The sequence below is a fragment of the Parasteatoda tepidariorum genome, chromosome 4 (assembly GCF_043381705.1).
Source record: "Parasteatoda tepidariorum isolate YZ-2023 chromosome 4, CAS_Ptep_4.0, whole genome shotgun sequence".
NCBI lineage: Eukaryota > Metazoa > Arthropoda > Arachnida > Araneae > Theridiidae > Parasteatoda > Parasteatoda tepidariorum.
Genome location: NC_092207.1, coordinates 6,493,658 through 6,513,749, shown reverse-complemented (window position 1 = coordinate 6,513,749; position 20,092 = coordinate 6,493,658). Strand labels below are relative to the sequence as shown.

General features: G+C 29.6%; 1 protein-coding gene and 1 long non-coding RNA gene across 7 annotated transcripts in view; one reads left to right on the top strand and one right to left on the bottom strand.

Annotated features, from left to right (window-relative positions):
• Positions 1–1,866, bottom strand: part of LOC139425335 (uncharacterized) — a 5,337-nt gene extending 3,471 nt beyond the window's left edge. Inside the window, exon 1 of the long non-coding RNA XR_011636529.1 lies at positions 1,731–1,866. This is a non-coding gene — a long non-coding RNA (uncharacterized lncRNA). The remainder of the gene's footprint in view (positions 1–1,730) is intronic.
• LOC107450369 (condensin-2 complex subunit G2) overlaps positions 1–20,092 on the top strand; it is a 68,635-nt gene that overhangs the window by 36,183 nt on the left and 12,360 nt on the right. For all 6 annotated transcript variants that reach the window (XM_071179383.1, XM_016066136.4, XM_016066137.4 and 3 more), the window contains 9 exons: positions 2,844–2,996; positions 5,370–5,589; positions 5,773–5,999; positions 8,916–8,993; positions 13,757–14,002; positions 14,960–15,127; positions 15,207–15,314; positions 17,381–17,542; positions 18,315–18,411. In XM_071179383.1, the coding sequence (XP_071035484.1) occupies positions 2,844–2,996; positions 5,370–5,589; positions 5,773–5,999; positions 8,916–8,993; positions 13,757–14,002; positions 14,960–15,127; positions 15,207–15,314; positions 17,381–17,542; positions 18,315–18,411 (1,459 nt within the window). The remainder of the gene's footprint in view (positions 1–2,843; positions 2,997–5,369; positions 5,590–5,772; positions 6,000–8,915; positions 8,994–13,756; positions 14,003–14,959; positions 15,128–15,206; positions 15,315–17,380; positions 17,543–18,314; positions 18,412–20,092) is intronic.

Here is a 20,092-nt window from a genome sequence, read left to right as displayed (position 1 = left end):
AGATTCTGCAAAATAATTTATTACCGAAAAATATTATATTTTTATTTGTATCTTCATAATTTTGTGCAAAATACACTTGTTGTTTTTAAAGCTAAATTATTTTTGTCAACAAATTTTTTTCTCCCAAGTTTTTCGTAGGCCCTAGGCACGTGCCTAGTGTGCCTATAGGTTAATCCGGCCCTGATGGTGGCCCATTTTTTATTTTATGCACATACATTGATAAAATACATATATGTCCAATGTATAATGTGCTATGCTTAATGTACATTTGTACAATATATACTATATGTATGTTCAGTTCATGTATATACATACATACATATATCTATGAACATTTTATGTTCATGCATATATATCTATATGTACAGCTTCTGTTTTTTCCTATTTTATGTATGCACACATATGTAAGTTCAATGAACATATGTAAGTACAGGGAGCAAAATAAATAAACGAACCACCCTTAATATCTTTCGATCTAATGATCGTATCTTCATGTTCTAGGACTCAATCTTAAAGGTTCGAGGAAGCGATCTCAAATATGCTAATCAGTATGTGTAGGCGATATTTAAAGTTATGAAATCAGGCACAAAAACATACTTTCTCTGAATAAGCATGTTTTTTTTCGACGGATTCAAATTTCTGACCTCCAAAATATTGGGGGTAGCCGCAATCTGGGAAATCTGGTCCCAACAGTTTGGTCAGGAGAGGGCTCCAAAATTTGGACTACCCCTTAATGTTAATTTAATTCTTTTACAAACCTGGAAGAAATATTTCCTTCTCGAAAATGCAGGCAAATCCACTTAGTATGGAGAAAATATATAACTTTATTGAGACAAAGGAAAATTGAGACATTAAGAAAACCTTGAAGTATGCACTTGAAGGAAACCTATGCAATAAAACAAATTCCACCTTTGATCACCAGAAATCTACTTTTTTTTTTCTCACGATGTCCAATTTTACTCTGTTCCAAATCTCACTTTTATCATGTACAGGCTCCCTTCTTCGATCTGTTATCTTCAAATCTCTTACACTGACCAAAACTGTCTGGCATTACAATACACTCATGCAACATGCTTATGTATCAAAATTATTGAGAGAAATATAATTAATTTCGATACTTCTGTGCTATATATATATATACTACAGTACAGAACCCTTTATCCGGAATTCAGAAAACCGGTAAACCAAAAAACTGGAACGGAATTCGATAAAGTTTCCCCCCTTTTTTTAAAAAAAGGGGGGAAACATTTTCTCCTCATAAGATTTTAGGATTTTCCTTTCTTTTTTGAAAGATGTTTACCTTACCATAATTTTGGAAATAATCATTAGTGTATTACTTCATCGTTTTTTCTTCTTTTTAACATTATTTCCGATTTTTTATTTATTTTTTAGTTGGGTTTAACAATAAAAAAACGACTTCAGAAAATCGGAAAAATCAGTTATCCGGAATGGCGATCGTTCCGGATAATTGGTTCCCTACTGTATATATATATATACTTTATATATATATATATACTATATATATAAAATACTAGGGAGCTAAGCCCCCTGTTCGCTGCCACTCACCAACCCCATTGATTGCTTTGCAATAATTGTCTTTTCTTAGCAGAAAACAGTTTTTCTACTAAAGTTTAAACTATTCCCTTAACATATATATACTAAAAGGAATAATTGTATGCTGATGACAACCAAAGCAATCTTGAAATGAATGAGGAAAAACTGGATCCTACCTCATGATTTTTAGGCCAATAGAAATGCACGGACAACAATGGAAAACTGCGTCACCATTATTAGACATACTCAAAATAAAATAAAAATCACCAGTCAGCTTTAGCTGGTAAGTTTAGTCGTAGCATTTTAGCGAGCAGCATTATTAAAAACTAATACTTCTTCACACACATGCGTTCTCAATTTTAATTGACTGTTTTGTGTGTTACTAACCGCAAGTCTTCTGTGATTGGCTATTTGTTATATTTCACTCTCTTCTTATATTATATAAAGAAATAAAGTATTGAACTTACCAAGAGTAAAAAGAAAATAATTGTACTAGTTTTCTTATAAAATTTAAATTTAGATCGTGAAAAGTTATCTCAATTTTAAATAATATCATACTGCCATATGGTATGAGCTTCTAAAATTAAAAATTTAGGTCAATATGTTAACCAGATTCCTTTACATTTGTTTTGTCAAATTAATTAATAAAATGTCAAAATTTTGCATAGAAAATAAACACTTCCTACATACTCTCACTGGCTTTTTTATTTATTTATTTTTTAGCTTTTGTAAATATTAAAGTGCTGAATTTACAGATAATTTCTCCTTTTGAATAAGTTGTTTCATTTATATTTTCTTGTTATAAGTTTTAAAAGGAATTTCGCACATCTTAGGAACACGCTTTTTTCTTTCCTTAATTATCAATTATTAATTGTCCATGCTTTAGTCTTCTGCAATTTTACTGGTGTTTAAATGAAAGTAAAGGATTACAATTCTACCCACGTTTAATCTTGAAAGAAAGAAAAATTCAAATATCTTAATTTTTATCCAAAAAGGCAAAGAAAACTGAATAATATCGTCGCTCTTGACCTGATCTTTGAACTTCATTCTTTGGGCCATTGCGTATTGCATACTACTCAACATTTTATGAATTATTTATATTTTGTTTCTTAATGTAATTTAGGCATAGCCGTTGGCAACAGGAAGAAAATAATTCTGCCTTTTTTCTTGGGTTAGATTAGTGTTTTATGTAATATATAGATTCTTTCATTATTTAATTAAAACTCTACTGTCTAATTTGTTTTTTTATTTGTGATTATTTAAAATTTATATATGTTCCTTTTTTTTAGGGTGCTCGAGCGCTTTTAGAAAACGTCCTTACTATACCAACAATGCAAATTGTGCTCCCTAAGTTAAAACACCTCTTCCATGATATATCTGATTCTGCAAGAATAGCTTTTTCTCAAGTTCTCCTAAAAATCAAAAAAATTTCAGCTATAAAGGTAAGCTACTAAAGCTTTTTTTTCCCAAAGCATTTTAAAGTAATATTTACTGCTTAGTAATTAACCAGGATGATATGTTTCTTATTTAGTTCCTTACTTTTTAATTTTTATTACGCCTTATTTTGTTTATTGTAGATTATTTTTAGTGGGGTTAGTAAACACTCGTGATCACCGTGCGTCACCCAGTTTTGAGCACAATTTATTTATGAGAAGAATTACATCTCTAGAAAATTTTTGATTTGGTTAATTTTTATTAAAATTTTTTATTTTAATTTTAAGCTGTATAATTTAATCGCAGTAATTTGTGTTTAAATAAACTTCTACAGAGTTTTATTGATTTTAATTTCAATTCAATGCATATCTAATCTAATTGGCTGATACAATACTTATGTAAAGTAATGAATTGCACGTAAAAAAAATGAAGTGGCCGCTAAAATCTACTAATTTTTGTTGTTGATAATTTCGTTGACGGTGTTACAGTTTGATTGAAATCTTCATGTACTGCATAAAACAATCACACAATTAAAAAATAACACAATAACAGGTTTGACCGTATTTATTTTAAATACTTTTTTTTAATATTTTTTAATTACTTTTTTTAAGTATTTTTTTTACTATTTATAAACCAATAAATTTTAAGCTGTTTTCGTTTTCTAAAAAATTAGACAAAGCTTAAGTTTATTTATTTTATATAATTTGGCTATTAGTTTCTCTATATTTCAGTTTAAAAAAATTAAAAAAAATTGTGTTTATTTTTATTTAAGATAGATTTAAGATTTCTGATTTTATTTCAAACCTAACTTTTTGTGTTATTAAAGTAAACCAAATCATATGTTATGCCAATGAAAATATTGTGCATTCCTGCCAGGGTTTGAAAAAACCCGGGGATTTTTGAAAAAACCCAACCCGCCTGGGTTTTATTGAAAAAACCCGGGNTGCTGACGATATGTCATGATTTTCATACATTGCCTTCTTTTCTGTGGATGTGCAAAATTAAACTTCATTGAGTTTTTTGCGATATTAAGATTTTCACTGAATATCAACTCAATAATTGCATCTCCTCTGTAGTAACAAATATTAATTACCGGATACTTTATCCTTTTCTGTCTATGCACAACATTCAGTAACTGAATGTTGAATTTATTTGTTCAAAATCAAATTTATTTATTTAAAAATTGAAAAGAATAATAAGAAAGCTATATTTCTGCCTATTTAATTATATTAAATAATACAAATTTGTCATTAGTGCTTTTTTTCTCTCCCAAGAATAAAAATCCATCGTGGGGAAAAAAAAAAAAAAAAATAAAAAAACAGATGACATAGTTTCTTACCAACCAAATTCTTACCCTACCTGACTTTAAACAATTGTAAAAATAATTACTTAAATCTTTTCTTTTAAAGAAATTTTTTTTTCATTAATAATTACACGCTTAAAAAACAAATGATGCTCTTATTATGAGCTTCTTAGGGTTTTCTCCACAAAACTTTCTGTAAAAAAGTTATATATACAGTGTAAGTATCACAAAAAAGTTAACATTATTTAGATTTTTTTATTATTATTATTAAAGCATAAATAGTGTTAAAATAAACTGAAGGAGGGAAGTCCAATCAAAGAATGAAATTAATTTTCAAATTCAAAAGAAGACAAATTAAGTAAGTAACATTTAAAATGATAAATCAAAATAGAAAAGCGCTTAAAGTCAGAAATACAATTCTAGCATAAAACAACAAAAATACACATATCTTAAACTTTTGTTGTTTTATGCTAGAATTGTATTTCTGACCTTATAACTTAAGGAAGAAGATTATTCTTGCAACAATTTTATGCTTGAAACTATTTAGGAGACAATTTTATTATTTGAAGTGACTATTTTTAGAGTCATACATCAGTGCCAAAAGAGACTCTTTATGTTGATCTAAGCGTGGCTGAGTGGCGCAGTTGGCTGAGTGGCGCAGCCTTCTGAGCCCAAGTCTGCGGGTTCGATCCCGGGCCCAGACACCGGATTCTCGGGATGCAGAAAATTCTCAGCGGCCATGTCTTATGATTATGCGGCATGTAAAAGATCCCTGGAGTGCCTTATTGGCTCTTGACATTTCCGGCAAAATTAAATTCCTAGTGCACTTTAGCATCCAAATAGAGTCTCGGTGCTGCCATCTAGTGTGGCAGACACTAGACGTCCAAATTAACATGGCCAATGGTATCTCCCCCATTGTGGTGGTCCTGAAAGAGTGGATACCATTTCTGGAGAATGCACTAGGTCTGCTCATCGGGAAGACTGATTGTGCAGCTCATAGGAAATAAAAATTTTTAAAACATTTTGATCTAAGCAGGGATTTATAAACATATTGAAATACTGTTGTGAAACATTTCAGTATTTTGATGTTGTCCCCTTGGAGGAGCTTCTTGCTAGATTGGAAGAAGATCCAGTAACACAGAAAATCATTGTGAATTTAATCTACAACAGCTATTTCCCCCGAGATGCCAACATCGGATCATTACTTCTGAGAAGTGCCAACATCATTAAACACAGTCCGGCCGCATCCAGGGTCTTCTTTCTCTACATACCACAATTCCATGGACTTCAAGCTATAGGTGAGTCATTTAAATCAAATTTCCTTTTTTTTTTTTTTTAATGGCTGATTCTTTTTTAAATAGAGAAATAAAATATTACAAGTGTTTCAGTATTAGAATTTATTTTAAAAAAACAGGATAGTTCTATGTTACAATCTGCTGCATCACTCCTTATAATTGTTTTTTTATTTATTTGTTTTTCAGTAAAATTTATATGTAAAACCATGTACTCCATTCACTTGTTTGTAATGAAGGATGTCAAATTAAAGGAATGTGCAGCAAAGAAGAGAGCCAGGAAAGAATCATTTGATGATCTGGAAGACATTTATAAATTGGGATTTGCTTGCGGATTTGACGATGAAGTGGTTGTGGGTGGTTTCATGGAAGCTATTGTGATAATGTGGCTGGCCTCTCTAAATGAATTAAAAAAAGTAAAATCTCTTCTTTTTTTTATATACACTTCAATTTGATTAAATATTGTGATTTAGCCATTGAATATACCTGTAGTGTGTCTACCATTACAAAAATACAATTCCAATTCACTAGTATATAAGACATGTTAACTCGATTCTACGACGGGGTACCTTTTCATAGATGAAGGTTGACATTGTCGATAGTGCTCTCTCTATCCCCATATACCAAATAATTTGGAAGCACAGTCTATTATTGATAATTTGACTTCATAATTGCATAATTATACCTCTTCTCTATTACAGTTTCTTGAAATTTAGCAATAATAAGCGAACTTTTTAATAAATATTAAAAAGTGAGTAGTACATAGTACTTTGTTTTTGTTTGTGAATTTATTACTTAATAACGCACAATATATTTAAATGCTAATCTGTGTGAGGCATTAATATTCATAATTGCTTGACAACCATTCTAAAAAAAATCTAATAATTTATATCAATATAAAGTTCTCATAAAATGTGTATGAATTGGATTCTGTTGTAAAACAATTAGCATTTGTCTGTCAGTCGGAGGGTGTTATGACCTTAATGTGTTGAGGGTTAAGGCAGCAGCTTAAGTGTGAATGATACGAAATAAATATTAGTTCCTTGAAAGGGTGAAGGATACGAAGTAAATAATTATCCGAAAAAAGGTCATCCGTGCTCATTCTGTTATTGTATTTCAGAATATCGTAATTTGAAGCTGCAGGTGAGAATCCAGTTAAAATTAAATCTTTTTAAAATGCGATAAGTTAGAATGCGTTGTTTCCTACCAACTACATTCTGATTGACAATAGCTTAAGAGAATCTTATTCAAATTTTCTATTTTTTATCTTGCATAATCAACTATCTAACAAAATATCTACATTATCAATCCACACAATTATGCAGTCAGACCTCGATATAAGGTCACCCTAAGGGATATCGCAAAAGTGACCTTATAAGCGGGGTGACCTTTTAACCAATTCATTAGCAGTTCATAACTAAGCACGTAAATATAGTACACACTATGATTTTTTAAAAATGGTAATACAAACTAAAACGATAGGCCATCAATTAAATATTTAAGTCAATAGATTTTAACAGAATTAGTAAAGAATTAAGGAAAGTTAGATTTTTAAAAAACTTTTTAATTTAAAATAAAGCTGTTCACAAATTTCCTCTAAGTGAACATACATACATTACATCTTACCTTANTTAGCAGTTCATAACTAAGCACGTAAATATAGTACACACTATGATTATTAAAAAATGGTAATACAAACTAAAACGATAGGCCATCAATTAAATATTTAAGGAAAGTTAGATTTTTAAAAAACTTTTTAATTTAAAATAAAGCTGTTCACAAATTTCCTCTAAGTGAACATACATACATTACATCTTACCTTATTTAAAATAATCATTTATGCAGGTCTGTCTTGTTTTTGGTTTCATTTTCGAACAATGTTTTCTGGTTTTTGTAACTTCTCAAATTGTTCCTCAGCTCCCTCATGGTTTTGTAAAAAAAATTCGTATGACATTTATTGCATTAAAGGCTTCCACTTGGGTTACAGCTACAGTCACAGGATCGCTGTCATTATAATCACTGTCCAGAACTTGTGAAATAATTTCAGAAATTGTAGCTTGTTCGTTGGCTGCAAAATTTTCTTAGAACTCGAGAGGGGTAATTGCCTTGTAAGGAAGTTAAAGAGGCTTTTGTTAGAAAAGAGCTTCCCTCGCCTCAGATAAAAATGACCTTATAAGCGATAACGATTTTTAAAACTTGACCATATATCTGATAATCTGTAACAAAGAATTCCTATTCAGTGAGACGGGACTTTGAAAAAGTGACCTTATATCGAGGTCTGACTGTACTTGTTTTGATTTAAATGATATCGGATCATATTCCGGTGTACCTCTATTTGGTTATTGTATGCAATATTTACACAAAATATTGTAAGCTTAGCTGAAATATTTATGGAAATATAAACAATTTTATTTTAAAAAAAAATAAAGAAGAGTTATGTCTTACGTTTTTTTGCTATAATTTTAAAAATATGTAATAAAATTAAACAAAATTTTTAGAACAATTTAAAATTATGTTAAAATTTTTGCTTAAAAATTTGAAGAAAATTAGTTTTATACTGCGCAAGATATGAGTAATTTAAGTAGTTCTTTTATACCGTTATTTATTATACTGTTATATTTTTATGCTGTTATTGTATAAAATATGATAATTGTTATTTATTTAACTTAGGCATTGTGTGTAATGACTTGCTCTCGAGGCAAAGTATAAAATATAAGCATCAGTGTGAAAAAACATCACATAATTTTTTTCCTTTGTTTTCTTTTATTAAAATAAATATCGATGCCGAGTTGATGACCTTATAAAAATTCATTTTCTTTATTCAATTAATCAATTTTTTCATGAAACACAAATATTAGTTTAAATTTAATTATTTGCTTACTATTAATAATATCCAATTAGGAAAATAATTATTGTAAAGAACGCCACACTATGTATTATAAACTATTGGAAATGCCAGGAAAATGTATACTAGGCAGCAGTCCTATGTTCAAAAAAAAAAAATGTAAGGAGTACCTATTACTAAAAATGTATGCTTTTCTTCTTAAAGAAAACAAAATATGAAACTTTTAATTTCATCAAGAAATAACTTTCAATTAATACTTCTAAATTGTAATCATACTTGTTAAAAATACAAAATTATCACATGTGTTTGTATGTCATTTGGCATTTTATACAATGCAGAAACATAGTGAGAAATTTTTAATGATCTCCTATTTTGCCGTTCGATTTTGGGTCTTGTATTTTCAGAATTCTCATAATTTTGAACCAGAATTTTCATAATTTTGTTGTAATGTTTGACTTCCTTAATTTATATTATTTTTCGTTTTCAGGAAGAAAATAAGAAGTTGCTGAAACAAGCAGTTGGGGAAATATGCAAATGCCTTAAAGATCTTTTGTTTTACTATAAGGTAACCTATAAAGTTGCATCATTACACTAACTTTATATTTTTAGCTTTTAGCAATGTTAACTTTTGTTTTGATAGTGTTTTGAAGTTAATCACTTTTTAACTGTTTTTCTCTAGATATGACTTGCATAACTTTATTCTTTATAAGATGCTAATTTCTGATAATAATTTACAGAAATTTTGTCAATATTGCGATTACTTAAAAAGACCCACCCTGAGATAACTGAAACAAAATGACATTTTACATGAACTCTTAAATTAACCATATAATAGCCATGGTGTGTAGCGTTTTTAAAAAGTGCTTAAACGTGCTTCAATTCAATTTTCATTTCAATTTTTAAAAGCACTCAAAGGTGGTTTTTTATTAGCTGTTTTTAGGAAGTGCTTAATTTTCTCTTTTTCGAAACAGAATTTTTTCTTTACCATGTCAATTTTCAAAAAGTATTATGCAAAAGCATGCTTTTCACATTGTTCTATGCAAGGTTTTTACAATTCATTCAACCACAATCCATTTCGGTCTACCATCCATCCATAGTGTATGAAAAAGCCCATCATTTAACATGTTTGATGAAATACTTGCAAGTCTGCATGTGCGTCTACTGAACTGAGTTCGGTGAGATTATTGCACTCTCAATTGCAACTCTGCTGCATTTTGCAAGATATTCTTAATTTCAGGCTTCATTTTTCACCCTCTGATATCAAACCAAAATATCTCTTGATTTTTTTATGTTGGCTAATATAATGAAGAAAAGAATTCTTTGTCAGACACTAGTTGTTTTATCATGATCATTTAAAGTCTCTGAAAATTATTTTGAATTTTCTTAATGTATATAGTGCTTAAAAGCATTTTTGAGGGCTTAAAAAGTACTTATTTTTTGCAACTTATTTTTTGTTGAAAGATTTGGCTACACACCCTGATAACCTAATAAAAGTATAAAACATAGAATTAAACAAAAATTTAAATATCATGAGTCAAACTGAAAAAGTGCTAAAAGCAGCATAAAACCAAAATTGTCTTTAGTACACAGTTTAAATAAGCATAGTAAAACTTGTAAAAACAAAAACAATTGTAATTTAAAGAATAAGCTTGTCATCAAAAACAGTACTTCTTCGAGGGATGCACTGTACTGCTAACATGCTGGAACCCTTCTGTAGTCAGTGCTTCAACCAAAAACTGATTGTGCCCAAGGCCGCATAATGGAAGACAAAATGAGAATAAAAACACAATACTTCAAAGATTAAAATAAAGAGGAAAATCCAGAGAAACACTATTATACAGTGGAGAACCAATTAACCGGGACCATCGCTATCCCGGATGTCTGAATTTCCGGTTTTCTGGATCGGCCAAAAGTGTCATTAATCGATGTTTTATCAAACCCAAATTACCAGGAAAAAGTTAAACATATTTAAAAATAGGGAAAAAACGAAACGATGTCCTAAATAAAAAAAAAATGGTGGAAAAATAACATTTAAGAGGATAAAAACATTTGCAAATTTAGACAAGAAAAACAAGTTTTAAAAATACAAAATTTGCATATTTATTTTTTGATAATAATTGAAATCCCCAAATTGACTAATATAAAACAAAACCAATAATTAAAAAACGCAATATATTTCATACCTAATTATACTTGGAGGGGATGAAAAGAAAACTTATTAAGCTAAATTAAAACAACACTTGAAAATTATGGAACGGAAACGATATTTAAAAAAGGCACTAACATAAGTATTAAAACCTGGAAGAGACAGGATATCATATAAATGGAATTAAAAAAAAAAAAACTTAATGATAAAATTTATGAATAAAAAGAATTAGTTTATTGAGTACGAAATTTATCCTAAAAGAAGAAGAAGAAAAAAACGCAGTGGAATCAGAAAAACAGAATCAAAATTTAAAAAAGAAAACTACTATCTTTATAAAATAATCGCCTGCTTTTATTAACAAATAATTATATGCTTAAATTAATAAACAATCTTCTCCTTTTATTTTATTTTTTTATTAAAAGACTATTTTTAACGAAAACAGATTTGATTGCACATCAAGAAAAACTTGCTAATGATATCACATTTCTAAGAAATCAGAATTTATTCAACAGAAAAATATTGTTTTGTTAATTGATGTCAAATAGATGAATGTAACTGGTGCTTAAATGATGCATTATCGGAAATAATAAAACAATTCACCATAATAAATAACAAAACTAAGTAACTAAAGTGGATGATTTTAAATAAATCTCACATTTCACCTTTAAAATCAATACTCTTAGCCATATGTTTCAAGTTCCTTAACTCAAACATTCATTGCTATGCCTGTACAATGCATTTTCCCCACCCCCTCGTAAATCAAAGAGAAAACAAAATCAGCTTGCCGCTCCTTTAAGTTTGATTGATGGCAACTTATCAGAAAAAGAAAATAAACACAGGAGAAAATAAAACATTTGTCCCTTCCCTACCCCCTCTGGATCTAATGATCTTCAAGGTCAGGGGAAGAATTGAAGTTCCTCTGGGCAAGTGAAGAGAAGAATTCCCCCCTTTCCCTCTACTCAACTTTAAGGATGAGTCAAATTTCTGTTTTTTTTTTTTAATAATCCTTATAGTACTTTAAAATAGCGCGAAAACCAAGCAAAATTCTTCCCGGTTATCTGAATACCGGATAAATGGTTCTCTACTGTATTATATTACAGCCTGTTACAGACTAAGGCTGTTTCAATCAGTTGCATTACGTTGAATGTTTGAAGATTCAATTCTGAAAAATCTTAAGATTTTGTTACCTTGGGGAGAAGTGAAAAAGTAGTATAACTGCATTTTTCTGCCTTTCTATTAGTCAAAAAAATGTTTTGGAAATTCTCAAAACTAGTAATATTCCAAAAAGTTTTCTTCAAATCTAAGAGTTATTAAAAGAATCTGCTGTAAGTTTTATTGAAATAATTTTTAAAAAAATCAATCAGTAATCCAATACTGAATCGAATTGAATTGTTTGAATCCTATCACATCTTAATGAGTATTGTCTTTAATTGATAATATTAAAAAATATTCAGTAGCAAGACTTTACTATGTTTTACACAATTTTTTATGAAATCTTTACATTTTAAAAGTCTATAAAAAAGCAAGGCAGTTATGCAAGGAGGCCACTCTCTCTGGAGCTCGAGAAAAAACCTGGAATTGATTATCTACTTTAGAAATTCTTGGAGTATTGACTGTTGACAGTGACAATTAATTCTAAGTGTGTTTAATATATTTATTGGGTAATAAAACAATTATTTTGTTTTTAACTAATCATTAAATTGTAAAATCTTTTGCCACAGTATTTTTTGTCATTTATCTTTATTATAATTCTATTTTTATAACTGATTTAAATGAATAATTTTGTTATTTTTATTTTTTATTTATCAAAAAAAAAATTTTAAATCAAATCTGCCTATATAATAGTTTTAATAAAATTAATACTGGTTTTTTTATGTAGTAATTAGAATTCTTTATTGATTTTTTAATATCATGAAATTTTTATATGCAAGACAAATGAACGAATTCAGATTGAAGAAATGAACAATGTAACATAATTCCTCTAGTTATTAAATTTGAATTGAATATCTAAATAGCGCAATTTTCCCTGTGTTCATTTTCTTAATCACACATTTTAAGCTGTATCCAAAATATAAAAATTTTTTATATGGAAAATTTTATAGATGGTTAGTAAGAGAATTCGTGGAGGTGTAAAAATTGTATTATATTGAATTTGTAGACTCCAGTAATGCTAAAATTCATTTTGCTTTTAGAACATTGGAAGTAAATGGCTGATAATGCTAGATTTTTGATTAAATATTTGGGAAATGAAGATACAGTTTTGATTAGATGAGATTCTTTAAAGAATATTTTGTTAGAATCACACATTTACTTAACACTAAACATGCAAACAATTAATCTATACCTATTTCTACCAAAGCCGGTCCAATGACCAGACTCTATGTTTCTTGATTGAATGTATGAAATATGGATGTTAGGAAGGAAATAAACTAAAAATACTTTATTGTAATTAAACAAAATTGTGTATTACCAATTCTTATGTATTACATACACAAGGAATAAGAATTTTTAATGCATTGCTCAATGCATTTTTAACACATACAGCGTGTTTCCATTGTGCATTTTCCGCAAACATATTTCTTCCAATTGTTATTATTTCTATAATTCTTATAATTATTTAGATAATTAATAGTATTTCTTCCAAGAACTTGTGTTGTCTTGATTTTTTTCGACATTTTTATGGGTAAACACTAACAGTTAGTTAGAAATGAAGTAAAGCTATCAAAATAAAATATAAGCTACTTACCAAAACATTTAGTTTTTGTCACTTTTTCTGACATAAAAATGCCAATCTAAAATTTTAAGTCCTTTCTTGAAATTTGAATGCGCAGTTATTCTGATTGAACTAACTACGCAACAGTCTTTGCAGAATTGTGCTGCTCATCGAATGCCATATGTTGAACACGCATTACATCGTTAACCGATCACCTTATAAAGCAAGAAATTGTTCTCCCGGTTAAATGACCGGTTGTGGTAGAAATAGATATAGGGCAAGTATTTTGCGAAAAAAGAAAAATACAAAAAAAATTGTAATAGAATATTAACTGTATGGAATTGATAGGAAAAAGTCATGAAGTCAGATGTGCAATAACGATAAGCTGAGAGTTTCGATGCAACAGTTCTTATGCGGTCATTTGACCGGTTATGGTATGTTTAGTGTTAATTCCATTATTACTTTTCAGGGATCTAAAATCTTTCCCAGCGTTGCTTACCTCGGTAGTCATATGCCATATGAAAACCTTCCTTGTCTGGGCAGCTTTTGCTTCAACCTCCTTCAGAATGAGATGGATGAGGAAACAACAGATCTAGAAGAGTACACAGATGTCATTCGCTGTTTGTGCAATCAGTATCATGAACGCGAACTTCTTTCTCTTTTGAAGGAGTGGATAAGAGACGCTTTTTTTCAGCCCGCTTTTCCTAGCAAAAGAGTATGTTATTTTATAACATTGTTGATTTACTGAATTTTCGAAAATTTATTTAATTTCTCTTCGATTGATTTCTTTTAAATATGTGGAACCTTAAATCCTCTTAATGTGTCAGAACCAACCATAGAAGTCTTAGGAGTCCATAAAAGTCTGTGGGTTGCCACTCCACAGGGAAAATCTGCAAAATACAGGGAATTTAAAAATCACCAAAATTAACTAGGAAAATACAGGGAATTTTGAGATTTTCTTTACAAACTGGGAAAACACAGGAAATTTTGTTTCTTATTTTCATCTTTTAAAAAATGGTGAAGCGTAATCTATGGGATATTTAACCATGATATTTCAGCTGTACTAAACTATTTAATTTACTATAGCATTTAAATATGTTCAGCTGTTTTCTTTTTTTACTCCAGTTTTTCCAGCTTTTAGAACTAGTATAATTAGCCAAATATAGCTCATTCAAGAGAACAGTAATTCTTTCCTTTTAATGCATTGTGTATAATACATACAGGGAAATCGCGGGGAATTTTTTTTCCAGATCTGAGTTTCAACTCTGGATTATAACAGGGGTCCCTAACTTTTTTTATCACCTCTACAAGACTTAAAATTGTCTTACAACGCCTCAAACATATTACATTCCTCATCAGTATAATATTTATTACATGCATGTTACTTATGATACATGTGAGACAGAAACTAAGAAACGGCTCAAAAATTCAAAATAAAACAAGAAAATGAAAATATAAAGGAAGAATATAGAAAGATGTTATCCTCTTACAGTCATTTGCAAGAATCATTTAAGAATATTTCCGTAACTAAGTTGCCAGATTGTAAAATATTAATATTAAGATTTATATAATGTTAGTTTACAGATTTATTTGTTGATGTTCAAATATTTTTGTAATAAGTCACTGTTTCTAATTTCATTATAAATTTTCACAAATCATGTTCTTTATTTAGACAAAGAAAAGGAAAGGGCAGTCAAAAAATGAAGCTGCCACATCAAGGCATAAGCTAGGAGCCAAAATCCTTTTATTTCTTTTAAATGATTCTTTGTGTCAAAGAATCCTTCTCTTGCATTCAATGAACGAGCTTAGTAGTTTTCTTGGTTTATTTGATCCTCTAAAAGTAAGTATGAAATATTTTGTATATAATATTTTTTTATTTATTAATATTTTTGTTATGACATTTCCATCTCATTTAATAGAAAAGAATTGAAGTCTATCAACTGAAATATATTCCAGAAGTTGAATTAGAGTTTATGAAAGATTTGTTTCACATTCTACTGAAGATAGTTTCCCTCATGAATCAGGAGGTAATTTCTTTTAAGACTCAAATCACTTAAGTACTGAAACAGCTCAAAAGTTTTATTTTATAAGTGGTGTGACACATTTCTGTGTTAACGCCTATTAATGTTCACCTCCGTAGCCTTGTTATTTTGAACCCGACCCAGAACACAAAAGAACTCCTAGATTAATCATTAACATTTTATAACCAGCGTTAAACAGCCAACCCAACTCTAAGTTTACGACTATCAGTGTTCAATTACATAGCCTCAATAGTTCAACTTTTGAACCAAACCCATAAGACAAGGGAACTCCTGGATCAAGCATCAGAACAAACTAACCTTCACGGAGGACTTTTTGATGTAACTTACCTGCATTTGCATTACATTGAGATAAAATCACCAAAACCTCCCACAGTTAGCCAGAAGGTAGGGAGATTCTAACCCATAATCCATCTATCACTGAGGATATTTTATGTAAGTACTGTGAGCTGGGAGCAGAATTCATATCAAACAGCTGCCGCCGGGATTGGAACCTGGGTCACCTCATTGAAAGGCAAACTCTCTATTCCCTGAGCCACTACGGCTTTGAATCAAGCATTGGGACGAATTAGCTATCGTGAAGGACTTTTTGATGGAACTAACTAGCATTTGCTTTATATGGGGACGGAAAACTCCCATGGTTAGCCCAACTGCAAGGGGTTTAACCCACGATCTGTTTATCAATGAGGTTATTTTTCATCAGCACTGCGGCTGGCCTTGCAGTTGTCCTATATTCCCTATTTTTTCTTTTAGAAAAAAAGTGCTTTGTTCTACATATTTTTTTTTTAGTTTTCAGCCTTGATTTTAGCATTTTTAACATTTCATCAGGTGTAGCAGTAGGTAGATCTTTAAGACAATTGCAAAATAATAGATGGGAACCTATTGCTTTTGTATCAATTAAGCTCAGTAAGAGTCAGAAAAATTTGTCTACATATGAACAAGAATTGACTATATATTTGGCAATTAAGAAGTTCAGACGTATGCTTGAGGGTAGAGTTTATATTATCTACACATCAAAAACCTCTCATTTATGCTTTCAGTCAAAAACCAGAAAAATGTTCTCGTCATGTCATTTGAATCAGTCATGTTATTCGAATCACTGATCCAAATGGCAAAAGTTGAAATGAGATCTGAATCATTTGATTCGAACTTATGATCTGAATCAGTGATTTGTACCAACATGACTTGTCATAGTATGGTTCTAATTAACATGCTTTATTTTTATTTAACATGGTTCTAATTAACAACCCTTTTCTGAAAGATCCGATCCACTTCAGTCTTTACCAGAGTCACAATGATATGTGGTAAAAGTTAATTTCCCTTCTTTCTGTTTGTGGTCACACAATAAATATAAAATTTTTTGTAACATATATCTGATTTTTAAAACTAGAATCTTATAGCTCGAAATTGCTGTTCTCCTTCTTTTGAGAATTACAGCCTCTTATCCAGCAAATAGACCCTTAGAATATTGAAGCCCAACTGAAAATTGTGTCATTTTTTTTAAAATTAAGTAAACAATACCAAAAACTTCGACTTCAATTTTAAACCTTTTTCTGTAACTAAATGTGTTAACTGTTTTTTTATGTTTTTGAGTTTTTAAAGTGTATTTAAAAGTTTTACAATTTTAAATGAAAAATTTATTTGCAGTATTATGTAACAACGAAGAATAATCTCTATGGAGGAAAACTGTCTTGCATTTAAGAAAAAATTATCTAGAAATAGTTGAGAAAGTTTTAAACAAAAAAAAAAAATTATATCTATATACGGATAAAACTTTTTTTTGAGGAAAAAAAATGTCATTTCTAAAAGAATAGAACTAAAACTTATTGTAAAATACACAACATATTATTTTCTTAAAGATCAAAGATTGATATTGATTTATTCCTTTAATCAATTACTAATTATTATTTATTATTTTGAATGTAAAAACATAGTATTCTTAATTATTGTTGTCACATGGATGCAAAACACGACTTATTATTTTCTTAATGAAAAAAATAATTTATATTCCAGTGTTCTTTTCTTTCATTTCTGATTCTTTTTTTATTATTTAGAACTTTGATTGCAAAAGCATTGTATTTTTGGATACTGTTGTCACATGGATGCAGAACACTCTTTGCAGCTTAGCCTGGTCAAATAATAATCTTCCCAGGTCAAGTAAGAAACAAAATCAAGCTTCCTATTCATTTCAAAAGTTATCTGTATCCCTATGCAAGGTGAGCAATTTTTTTTCCTTCTTTCTTTCTCTTTAACCAAGAAACACCAAACATTTTTTTGTTCATCGACCCCCAAATACTTTGTAATTCTGTTTGAAATTTCTTAAAAATTGTGTAAATGAAATTATTGTTAACAAAAGCCAGTGTAACTCATTGGTTTAATGCCAAAATTTGAATGAATTAATAAAAATTTTGCAATAAAACAAACCTCTTATCAGTTACGCCTAATCTACTTTCAGAAAACAGGAATCCGAGAAAGTTAAATGCATTTATGAGTGTTGATGAAGTTTGGCAATAAAAGAGTTTTAAAGTGATATTTATGAACCAAATGCAGAGGAGAATAAAAAAAATTCTGTTGGAGAAGAATTTATAACTTTTTGGGATTTTTTTAAAAATTTGTTGAATCTTCCTAGATATATGAAATTAAATGTGACGCTTTAAATCTTAAAACCTTTAGTGGTTAAATTATAAAAGCCAGTTTTATATGGATTAGTTTCTTTATTAAGAGGGGAGTGGGATAAATCAAATATTTTCAAAAAAATTTCTTCTTTGATAAAGAAGTGTTTCTGCATAAGAATGTTTTGCTTTGCTAACTGTTCTGCATAATTTTGAAGATTCCTCGTCATCATAACACTTTACCGAATGGAAATTCAGACAATGGTTGAAAAGTTATGGAGGGCTAATTATGTAGAGTCACTAAAAATGTGTTTTGATTTTGTGTTTGCAATTGAAGTTTTGTTTTCATTTTTGAATTTTTTATTTTTATTTTTAGGTTTTATGCTCAATTATTGGTGAATTAGTGATCTTAGGATTTCATTGTTTATACTCCTGCAAATACTTGAGGTTTGCTATAACGCTTATAGAAACTGGTAATGTTTTAATTGTAGCTCTTTATATTTATTAAAATATACTTTCCAGTAATTTACTCTGTGTATTTCTATGCAGTGGCGTAGTTTTGGGGACAAAACCCCCTCCGAAATTATTTATATTATTTGATTAATAAACTATTGTACTGTAAGTAGTGAACTATTGAACAGATATAGATAAAACAATTTTGCATTATTCATTTTATGGAATTTGAGCATTTATTGTTGTTGTTGTCCACCATTAAGCCAGAGGGGGAGCGATCTATGGCTAAGAATTCGACTTCTTCCGCACTCATACATTACACCCATTTATAGGGTGGACTCATTCATTCATCCACAGATCGTAATTTTGACCTAAACCAGAGAATGATCAATCTCTAATTCAGTAACCCCCCCCCCCCCNCCCCCCCCCCCAGGTATTGATTTATTATGGGGACATGGAGGACTTAGTGACCCGACAGATTTATAGAGCACCAGTCATCATTTACTACACGAGGAGTCTTCGGCCAGCAGGATTCGATCTCCCTTTCTCACAAATGTATGTCCAGCTTCCTGCCAACCAGGCTGTCCCAGCCTATTTCAATATTTAGAATATATATATTAGAAGGAGGTAACCGATAACCCACCCTGAACATGCATTAAAACTACGCCACTGTCTCTATGTAGTATGTACATTACTATGCAGTATTGATTAATGTAAGTTAGTTTAAGATACCATATAAGTAATGTAATTCAAGGTTAATGCATATTTTTGAATGTAAAGGAAAAAAATGTGTCCCTTGAAGAATTCTATAAAAAAAAAATATCCTAGATGTTTAAAAAACAATATCACTTAAAAAAAAAAACTTGTCTTTTTGAGCTAGAAATATCTATTTCTATGGTAAAAAGTATATCGGAAATAGATATTTCTTTTGTTTTGTTTATTGAATAACATTATATTACGGAATTTTAGCCTTGATCTTTCTACCAGAAATGCAATTTGTCATTAATTATTTTAGTTTTCATTTAAGCTCGGCCTAGTTATTAAAAGCAATATTTTTGCTGTTTCTTTAAAAAATGTTTAGCAATACCTGGCAGAAAAATTTAAAAAAAAAAACACTTAGATTTTTAAGCATAAGCCTTTGGTGCGGCCTGCTAAATCATGGCTTAGTGAGAACATGTCTTATCCAAAGTTCAGTTTTTTTCTAAGAAGGATTTTTAAAATAAAAATTAAAACACTTTTGATAAATTTAGTGATTGTTGAACAAATTTTGTTTGAATTAGGTAGCGACGAGAGTGTTGAAACAAACTTACAAGAATCAATTATTTCCTAGCAGAACATTTTTTTATTTAAGATTTTGGGTTCTCTTCATTTTATCTAAGTCTGCCCTTGCTTAACCTTTGATTGAACAAGGAGAAAAAATAATTAGCTTCAAGGATAACTTAAAAAAAACTCAAGAATCAGCTTCAAGGATGACTCAGTCATTCTAGTTCAAAATGGCAGGAAAACGAGAAGAAAAAAAACACAACTATGATCCTACTTTATTATTGAATAAAAAATAGCAATATTTTTGCCATTTTCATGTTCCAATTGGGTGCATAGCGTTTTTAAAAAGTGCTTATTTTCGATTTTCATTTTTTAAAAGCCCTTAAGGGTGTTTTTTACATAGGGTATTTTTAAAAAGTACTTTATTCCCATTTTCCA